The 10,180-nt window shown below is 37.8% G+C and overlaps 2 protein-coding genes across 4 annotated transcripts in view; both read right to left on the bottom strand.

The window, feature by feature from the left end:
- Nucleotides 1-65: 65 nt before the first annotated feature.
- Nucleotides 66-4,995, bottom strand: barhl1a (BarH-like homeobox 1a). Its single transcript, XM_082169851.1, has 3 exons — nt 4,379-4,995; nt 3,267-3,489; nt 66-1,745 (listed from the first exon to the last, which is right to left on the bottom strand). Exons 1-3 carry the CDS (start codon nt 4,773-4,775, stop codon nt 1,466-1,468), a joined length of 900 nt encoding a protein of 299 aa, XP_082025977.1. The 5' UTR covers nt 4,776-4,995; the 3' UTR covers nt 66-1,465.
- An 883-nt stretch (nt 4,996-5,878) lies between these two features.
- The window catches only part of cfap77 (cilia and flagella associated protein 77), a 29,982-nt gene continuing 25,680 nt past the window's right edge, over nt 5,879-10,180 (bottom strand). For all 3 annotated transcript variants that reach the window (XM_082169564.1, XM_082169563.1, XM_082169562.1), the window contains 3 exons: nt 8,896-9,001; nt 8,690-8,791; nt 5,879-6,089 (listed from right to left, as the gene is read on the bottom strand). In XM_082169564.1, the coding sequence (XP_082025690.1) occupies nt 5,967-6,089; nt 8,690-8,791; nt 8,896-9,001 (331 nt within the window). In that variant the 3' untranslated portion in view covers nt 5,879-5,966. The remainder of the gene's footprint in view (nt 6,090-8,689; nt 8,792-8,895; nt 9,002-10,180) is intronic.

Below are 10,180 nucleotides of genomic sequence, written 5' to 3'. Positions count from 1 at the left end.
CAGAATCATGCCTTTTTCATGTTGTCTACACAATGTTACGAGAACACCACGCAAAAATAGTCTTTGTTAAAAGCTTTTTAGCTCGTTTCCCTGGCTTGAATTTCGGCTTGGTCAGGTAAATAGGGCTGGATATGTATGGAGGCTTACGCTGACCAGCTGTCCAAGCGTTGAGTCTGTCTCGCCCGGTCACCAGCTGCTGTCTTTTGGCCGAGTCTTCGCTGCAAGCCCTAAAAGAAATTTGACTGGAATATTACGTTTCACGGTCGCTTTATTACGGTAAAGGCCTATTGTAAAAAAAAATTGATTGGTCTGTAATAATGAAACGCCTATTATGATTGGTCAATTAAACCCACACAACAAACCACTTACCCAGTTACTCTCATTTCGGTGTGGGTGAACTGCTCTTTACGAAGCGCCTGAAGAGGGCTCACAAAAGGTTTCCATTGGCAGTAGTTTGTATGGTTGTGTTAATTAAAAACGTAAATGTTGATGTAAATGCAGATTGTTGTGAGAAAGTGGTATTCGCGTTTCGCAATATGAGCCCAGGAAACAGGACATTTTTATTGCGTTCACGGGCTGTCGGGTGTTCTGTTCCGTTGCGGCTCTAATGCATTTATACAAATTCGAATTTTTTTCCCTGTGTATAAACATATTTGCTAATTTTTAAAGCCCACTTTATGCATCATATATCCACAAAAAAATATACAATAATTGCTTAACCAAGAGGATATCGAAGAATAAATGACTCCCGTCATATGTGACAAATTCACAGTCTTTTATTTAGAAAAGTATTTTGGCGTCTGTTGAACTGGGGTTGAAAAGTACCCATAACCACAACACTATTTCCACAAAAACAATTTAAGTGTCTAAACAGGTTGCAGAGCCATGGTTTGCGCTGATCTGTGAATTTCATTGAGGAAACTTGTTTTTTTGTTGTTGTTGTTTTTTTGTTAAACAGCCGCACAGCAATACAACCACCATCACAATAATCGGTGACAAATTACATTTCAGTTATACAACATTTGTTAATCAGTCATTTTATTTTTATTATTTTTGTTCGTAAAATGCATTTTTAACATTAGGCAGAATAAAAAAAAAATCCACAGTTTTTCAGTATTGCCTATGGTTCCACTGAAGTTGACTACAATTATTTTATGATGTTTATTTTGGTTAGTTTGCGTCATAATTTTGTGCAAATAAACCACGCCATTTCTTATGGGAAAAGCGAGTTCATATCAGAAAACAGTCACGAGGTTCATGGGGGGATGGAACCTCAACAAATAATTTTCTGATAACTTCTTTCGCACGTTGAAGTTTAATAAATAGTTAGCATTCGCCTTTTGGTCAGAGTCATTTGGAAAGTCTATTATTGCGCGTTTCTATTTTCAGTTACATGGGTAGCTATTGTCCAAGCGCAACCCTTCTGTCGTTCCTGAGGTTGGAGCTGCTGTCAGGTTGGATCAGTTCATCGCGACGTGTGTCTCGGTATCACTCCAGAGAGAGACGCTGGATCTCCGGCGCCCTGAAGACCGTGCAGGAGGATCCTCGGGACCAGAGGCCGCTGAACCGGTGGTGGAGGCACGGACGGCCCTCTGTAGAGGTACAACCCTGGTCCCGGGTCGAGGTTAGAGACCAAACTTTGTGGGTAGAAATAGGGTGATGGGAACATTCTCTGTAGAGCTGAGTAATTCCCTGCTTCCGCGAGCAGCTCCAGCCCAACTGCTGTCTGCCGTTTCCACTTCGTTCTGTTTGAAACAAACAAACATAGGCCTCATTGATTTACATTATTATAGTGTTCGCGTTTTCTTAAAATATTCTCACTAAATGGATGACATTTTTGGGGAGAAAATTAATTGTTCTCGTAGTTTAGCACAATAATAATAATAAAATATTTTTGGGAAAAACATGTAAGCCATATCAAAGTGTGGAGTACCCTAACTTAACATGCAGGAAGCCATTTTGTCATGTGACACTAAAACCATAAAACAAAGACATAAAACAAAGCCTTTAGGTGTCTGTATTTTAGGTCTTTACTTTTTCACATTAATTGACATTATGACAACGAACGTTTTGTTGAGGTCATGCAAAGTAGCCTACCATTAGAAAAGTTGGTGATTTGAATTTTTTTTTTAAATTAAGGTGCAGATGTATATTTAATAGGCATCTTTAGTAGCCATAAGTTGCTACTAAAGCAATAGTAGCCCAATAAAAAATGTCGGTAACACTTTATGTACAGTGTCCTTGTTACACGTTACATGTAGTTACTGTAGTAATAACTATAAATTATGCATAATTACATGCAACTAACCCTAAATCAAACCCTAACCTTAGTAAGTAACATGTAGCTAGTTAATTATTATTAGGCCTACAAAAAAATGGTTGGTTTAACTTAAAAAAGTGACCTGGTTTCTTTAAAATATTTAGTCCATTGAAATAAAAATTTTGAGTTAATACAACAAAGGAGATTGGTTTAATAAATAGAAACTCAAAATATGATGTTCGGCCTATCTGAACCACATTAATTATATAAGTTGATTTAACAAAAGATAAAAAGTCGTGATAACAATTTCAAATCATGAAAATATTTTTTTTACAGTGACGGACACCTTAAAATAAAGTGTAGCCTAACCAAAATGTCTTAAGCCAACATCATTAAAAATATTACAAATAGGCTATTTACTTGGCCTATTCCAAAATCGCCTTAATGCAGTTAGTGTTCTGAATGTTAATTGGTAAACTGTGAACAAGTATTTGCCGATTCATGGAAAGTTTTGTTCGTCGAGGATGAATCCGTGTAATATCCTGTTGAACACTCATCCGTCAAATTGTCACTCAGCAAAGAGCCATTTCAGATAAATAATTCATAATTTTGGCAATTGTTTAATTACTACTCGGAAGTTAAATTATTGATACACGATGCAGTAATTTATTATTTATAACTAAATGTGTTGGACTCATGGTGTGCGAGGTTGTAGTTGTGCACAACTTTTTTCCCCGTTGTGTTTAATTTGACAGCATGACAGCAACCGCAACAAACAATTCTTTTACAGTATAATATTGATATAAATAATATTCCAAAAATATAAAACCTTTCGTGTTTTTTTTTTTCTTAATATAAAACTTTTAGGCCAATATTTATAGCCTAGCCTACCTTTTAAAATGTTTCAGTCCACATTATGACTCAGCTTCTTTAATAAGCTACTTCTGTATCATTGACTGTAACAAATAAAATAGGCTATGATGTTTCACAAGATGTTTGTATTCACCTGCGGTTCTGGTACCATGTTTTGACCTGTGTGTCAGTGAGGTTGAGAGATGCTGCCAGCTCCATCCTGTCCTGCACGCTCAGATACTTCTGACGCTCGAAGCTGCGCTCGAGCTGCGCCAGCTGGTGATCAGTGAACGCAGTGCGGGCTTTACGAGGCTTCTTCAGCCTGGAGCTGGGGCTGTCTCTACTGCTGGAGATTTCGCGATCAGCCTCGTCTTTCACTGAAAACAAATACACCATCAGCATTTGTCATTTTGACAGAAACACTTAAAAAAAAATTTTTTATTGCCTTTCCCCCATTTCTTCAGTTCCACGTGTTTAATTATTTTAAATGTCTGTGGTTTAGACAGACGTTTCAACAGCACTAAAACTTTTTTTGTTGTTGATAAAATTAGGCCTATATTGTTGTAATGTTGCATTAAAATAATTTAAAAAGCAGCTTAATCGAGCTGCAGTGAGAACTTGAGACTCTCAAATGCGGATTGATAGCCTATCATGAGACGCTTTAGGATACACATTTTATCATCAGATGGTCAAATCCAAAATTATTTAATGAAACACCTTTATTGCTAATCAGAGCACATAGATCCTCTCGATTGTATCTGTATCACCAGGGAAATTTAGTTTGGTTTTGAAACCATTAGAAATTTTGACTAAAGTGACCTCCAAAACAGAGATTATTTCTAATTTAAATACCTTGACAATTAATTACATTGAACTGCGTTAGAGGAACAAAGTGAAACAAAAACGAAAGTATGATGATAAAAATCTAAATTTGATATATTTTTCTTTACGGGTGTAAGCAATGCTGCCTATTTATTCGTAGTCTACTTATTTCGTGATCTCTTAGAAAAACCTCTTTCTTATTTTAGATCTTGATTTTAAACAGAATAATTTAGCTATATATATGACTTGTGTTTTACCTGATTTCTTAGAAATGTAAAAGCGCACAATTCATTTGAACAGAATTCGAATATAAAAAGAATATAAAATGTTAAAACAAAAATGTAATTGTTTCTATTAGAAATCTTTTGAGTAGGCTATATATTTAGCTTCAATATTTCTTTGCAAGATGTGTTTATTAAAAAAAACAAGCTTAGAGTGTCTCACCCCTGTATTCACTGTCCGAGGACGAATTGCTGTGAAGTTTGTCCATACAGTCTTCAGCATCTTGTGCTAACTGTCCAGTGCTGGAATAAGGAGCACAGGCTGCCAGAGGTTTGCAGTCCGCTAGTATGTCTCTGATCAAGAACGAGGACGTGACTGTTCTCGGTTGCTGGGATATTTGTAAAGGAGAGTCCAGTCCGAGAGCGCGAGCGTGTCTTTGCACTGCGTCCTCTACTGAGGTCCGTCTCGGGGAGGGAGGCGACGAGCAGCCGCTGTCCAGGTCCGACCGCGGGCTCAACTCCGCTGGAGACCCGCAGTCCCCTTTGGACATACACGGACTGCTAGGTCTGTGAGAAAGAATAGACTCGATCCCAAAGCTCGACCCGTTTGATACCTCCATTGCGAGTCTAATTAATATCAAATGTGCATTTGTCCTTTCAGACACTTGTTTTGGTGATGCAGCTGAGAAAAATTGCAGATTCAAAACGGTAAAATCAGATCATAATTCTGGGGGAAAAAAGACTTCCAAACTCCTTTTGATACTGTCCCAGAAAAAAAGGTCCAATGTTAATGAGTGATTTTTACCAGATCCTTCTTCTGTCTTTGATTGCAGCTCAGTTTTGTTGAAATTGCTCTCGTACAGTCCCTCAAAAGCGAATCCGTGAAGTGCACAGGTCAGTTTCAGCACCAAGGACAGGTACAACTACTCACCCGCACATAAGAGCACGGTAAGCACTCGTTATAACTATTCATTAGCTTGAAAACTTATCTGGCTTTCTTGAGGCACAACTACAACCATAACCCCCTAATGCTCTGACCTAAACCCGATGCTGATGTGTAATGTTCTAGTCCAGGTCTGCGAGGACTAAACCTGTGTAACAGAGTATAAACACAGGCAGTGATCTCCACGACCTGAAAATGACACCCTCAAGGAAACAGCCAATACCGGAGGAGGAACACGCTTTTAAAGGTGTCCATTCCGCGTTTGTCCTGAGCGCCACGTCGTTATTGGTTAAAGGCTGTTTTTTGGGGGGTGATGATCACGTACGTGTTGCGGGAGGGGGAGAAACATAGTCAACCCTCCCTTTTTTTTTTTTTTTGTCCTAAATAAATCGCAGACACGCAATACGTGACGTGGTTCCAGCACAATATGCTGTATTTTACATTTAGCACTTTGCCACTGTTTCTTCTCCTTTTTTCTTCTTCAGAACAACATCTAAACCATTTTTTTTTTTTTTTTTTTTTATGTACAGACCCAGAGACCCCCATCCGAACCCTCAGATATCCCAGGTCCCAACATAAAAAAGATCCAGATCCATTAGGTTTATTAAATATTCAAATAATGTGTGTGTGTGTGTGTGTGTGTGTGTGTGTGTGTGTGTGTGTGTGTGTGTGTGTGTGTGTGTGTGTGTGTGTGTGTGTGTGTGTGTGTGTGTTTTGCCCAAACTATTCATTCATACATACATACATACATACATACATACATACTAAAAAACAGGAGAACACATTTTGTCAATTTTATTTTTGGGAGATTATTACTTCAAGAAGAATCCTTATAAACAGAGGCTGACATGTAATAATCTTAGCTCTATTAATCCACTGTGTAAGTTCCTTGACCCAGAATCCCTCTCCTGCTTGCAGACTCTGAGTAGTGGGCATTCATGGCTTTCTTCCGGGCTTCAGGATCTCGAAAGGTGTCGAGAGCTGGTCCCACCTACAGAATACAAAACAGAATTTCACACTGATATTCAGTGGACTGCTGTCTGGGTAAAAACACAAGTGTGCGTTCTATATATCATAAATGTTATGCTATATATATATACATTTATTTGATTTATTGCAAAAGATAATGCAATATCATCTGATCTTGATAAATTGTCCTAGAGATTTAGATTGATAGATCCTAGATTGAGGCCTATTGCAGTTCAAAATTGAAAACAAAACAAATATGAATGACAGAGGAAAGTAACACGGATGGCACTACTGGAACATGGAAGACATTCTGTTTTGATACACAAAAGTGTAGTCAGAATATTTGAACATTAAAAAACATAGCCCTGTAAAAAGCAGCAGACGCTTTGCCCACGTTTTACTTCTGTAGCATCTAAGCTGGTACGTAAAAATGTATACTGACAGCTATTAAATAATAGAACTTGTTGGCACAGCACATTTATGATTTGAACAATGGCTCAAAACTGCAGATATGTAAGCCAGGGGGTTTCAAATATGTATTTCATACGTTTAAAATCTTCCAAACGCTTGTTCATGTTTATGGCATGATTCACAACAGCAAAAACGCACTGAAACTTTATCGGTGTGTCACATCATGTTTTAAATATATTTACTTGTTTATCTTTTCCCTTTTTCTACCCTAAAAAAATCAGTTGCCTCCCACAAACACTTCTGACACCTCCAAACCTTTTTGAATTAAATAGGAGGAACACACGTCTCAGGAAAGGTGGAATGAAAGAGATGTAAGAGAAGGTGACAATACAAACAAACAAACAACAGGAATGAAGAAAATGAGTGTAGAATGAAGAAGAGAGTCAAGGATGCAAATGTCGAACCTGGCGCTATCAGGACAGCTACTTGACAGGCTGTAATGAGCAGAGGTAAATCTTTTATAAGGTTAACGCTCCTCTCTCTCTCCATCAGCTGTCATACAAGAGAGAATTTAGCGCAGGCGTGCAACCAAAATAACACTCTCCCTCCCTCATTAGAGCTGACTGAGGGTGGACGACAGGACAGGCAGCCACGGGAAGTGTGTGTGTGTGTGTGTGTGTGTGTGGGGGGGGGGGGTTGGGGAGGGGGTTGTAATTTGCAGAGGATATATTCAGACAGAGAGGAAAAACAGGATGGACGAGCAGTGCATGAAAAGAGTTAAAAAGGAAAACTAGCAGTATGAGATACCAATGTACAGTACAAGCATAATATTAGAATTAGAATTATAATTTATTTCTTTTAGTTTGCTAAAATTGCTTTCAACTTCTCAAAGCTTTTAAATGTAGCTTTTAACAACAGTTACTTCTCTGTGCTATGATGAAGGAACATTTGAGTGGTTTTAAATACAGTATAAATTTGATTTGATTCTCAACCAATAATATTTGTTATAAAATATTTTATGTTTTTTAGAATAACATTATTCATTTATCCAACAAAACTCTGTTGTGACTATATATCTTTATCTCCACGCATTAACGTGGCAAACGTCAATAACAAGTCTCACAAACGTAAAGAAAATTACTTCACCGGTTTTCGGTTAATTTCAAATCAGAACTAAATGACTCATTAAAAAGATAATTTTTTTCCATGAATTACACACGAAGGCCTTGCGCTGTGTTCGTAGTTTTGTGCGACAAACACCAGCACACACTCTAACAAGATGATATCTAGAGGAAATTCATATAGACAAAACACAAAGCTTTATCGGCTGGGTTTAAAGTTATTTTACAAAAAAATTAAATTATGATTTTTGTTGTATTTATTGCAACTATTTTAATCGAGGTCTAGAGCCCTGTGTAAATAAATACTGTGGCTAGTGCATTATATGTACTGTGGTGTTCTGTCAGTGCTTGTAAAGGTGTGTTAGGATGTGTGTAAGGGCCATCATTAGCTCAGCGGGAGTCTGATTCCTTCATAATTGGAAGCATTGGGGATTGTCAATGGAGAATTTGTATGCACCGCTGACAGGTAGAGCTGTCAGGTTGGTGGTGTGCTTGTCAACGCAAAAGACCAATAAAACAAAGCACTTTTGATTTACTGGGTGCTTTTGCGTTAAGGCTAGCAGAGGGACCAAAACTGAAGGGGTTAGTGTACATGTGAACATTTGTAAGGGCTTGAGGCAGATATTGTTACTTTTAGCATGGATTTTTCAGAATTTTCTTATACGACACACTGTCACAACAAACACACACACTCATGCATGTTGGGTCTTCATGATTTGTGGGGACTTTCCACAGACATAATGATTCTTATACTGTACAAAATGTATATTCTTTACCCTACCCCTCACAGAAAACTTTCTGCATTTTTACATTTTCAAAAAACATCACTTAGTATGATTTATAAGCTGTTTTCCTCATGGGGACCAAAACATTTCCCAACATGAATTTTGGATATTGCCATCTGTGTGGGGACATTTTGTCCCCATAAGGTAGGGTTTACCAGACCCACACACACACACACAGTACACTTATCCTGGTTATCCTTTCAGTGCGAGTCAACTAAACCACTGTATGGAAAAATACAACAAATAATGCATATAGTTTTGAAAAGTTGTCACAGATATGATTTTACAGAGTGTTAAGTTTTCACCTGCTGGAAACGAGGTAGTTTCCACGTGGATGGGGCCTCAGGCAAGGGCCGACTCTTGCGGAGCAGGCTGGTTCGTGTGTCCTGTATACGTCCAAGGTGAGCCTGTGAAGAAAAGGGGCAGCTTTTGTAGATGCTTACCGCTTCATCACTTTTCTCTTTGCAGCAAAGGTTAATATTAAAGTGATTTTGTGAGATCCTCCACAGACCTTCTTATGCTGATGAGCCTGTAGGGCTCTGTCCTTGGCCTGCTGCTCTTCCAGCCATCTCTGAGCGAACTTATTCTCCATGAGCTCATAGATTGGGGTAGATGGTCTGAAATGGAACAAAACAGTTTTCTCAGGTTGCCCATATCTGAATTTGCAGAATTCTGTGGAACTGATTTATACTCGTTTTTGTACTTAAAAGCATAATCAAATTATTAGAAAATATAATTAAAGGGATAGTTCACATAAAAATGAAAATTCTGTCATCATTTACTCAACCTCATATTGTTCTAGGTCTGTATGATATTTCTTTTTCTGTAGAACATAAAAGAAGATATTTTGAGAAATGTTTCAGTATATATATTTTTTCTTCTTGTCCATACAGTGGAAGTAAATGGTAACCAAAACTGTTTGGCTACTAACATTCTTTAAATATCTTTTGTGTTCTGCAGAAAAAAAGAAAGTCATACAGATTTGGAAGGAAATGATGACAGAAATTTTCATTTTTTAGATAACAATCCCTTTAATATATAAAGGCAAGGGGGGAAAAGGCATTTACTTAAGATAATTTAGACGCAGATGTTACATATGGCAGATGCAGACGTTAGTGCTTAAAAGCTAAGTCTTATTTTTGGGACCTTTTCGAACGCCATAACAGACAACTCCAGTACTGCAGTACAGTTCCATTCACACAGAATGAGCCCACCGAAAAGGTGTTTGTGAGCCCTGAAAATGTATGTGTGTGAGTTCAGTTGTAGAATGCGGTTGTCACTCTCATAAATAAACATAACTATATTAAGCCCTCAAAAATAGGACTTAAAACTATACACGCTGTGAACATGGCCTCTATATAATAATAATGTGCACTATGTTAGTAAGCCTGTGATTTACAAGACTCATAATCTCCAGTAATATGTATACCATGCTGTTAGTGTTAATTCTTCATAATTTTTTTATTTTTTTTTAATTTGGATGTATATTCTATCTGAGCCTTTTGATCATTGGCTCAACATCCTAATGATTTTAAATAGACTGCTACGAGAGCTTCCCAATCCAATTATCCTAACACTAGGTGGAGTTCCGGACACTTTCCTTTCACTGGCATTTGATACTGTATTGCCAGGTGTAAAGTTGAGAAAAAAGCAACATTCTTATTTCTCGAGGAGACATCTCTAGATGTAGTAGTGTTGCTCTGATATGTAAGTGTGTGCTGTATTTCATGTGTGTGTGTGTGTGTATTGGGATGGTGACATTTTGTGCAAGGATCCTAGCACACCCTCATTAGGGC

Source organism: Leuciscus leuciscus, assembly GCF_965113295.1.
Source record: "Leuciscus leuciscus genome assembly, chromosome: 5".
In the NCBI taxonomy this organism is placed as follows: domain Eukaryota; kingdom Metazoa; phylum Chordata; class Actinopteri; order Cypriniformes; family Leuciscidae; genus Leuciscus; species Leuciscus leuciscus.
The sequence above is the reverse complement of the archived record's forward strand: the minus strand, read 5'-3'. Positions and strand labels throughout refer to the sequence as shown.

What these genes read in the sequence shown, in the direction of transcription:
- barhl1a (XM_082169851.1), bottom strand. Translation starts at nt 4,775, where the DNA reads ATGGAGGTATCAAACGGGTCGAGCTTTGGGATCGAGTCTATTCTTTCT. An exon ending in CTCGGACAGTGAATACAGGG is followed by an intron (nt 3,490 to 4,378) that starts GTGAGACACTCT and finishes ATTTGTTTTCAG; the next exon opens with TGAAAGACGAGGCTGATCGC. An exon ending in ACATGGTACCAGAACCGCAG is followed by an intron (nt 1,746 to 3,266) that starts GTGAATACAAAC and finishes TGTTTCAAACAG; the next exon opens with AACGAAGTGGAAACGGCAGA.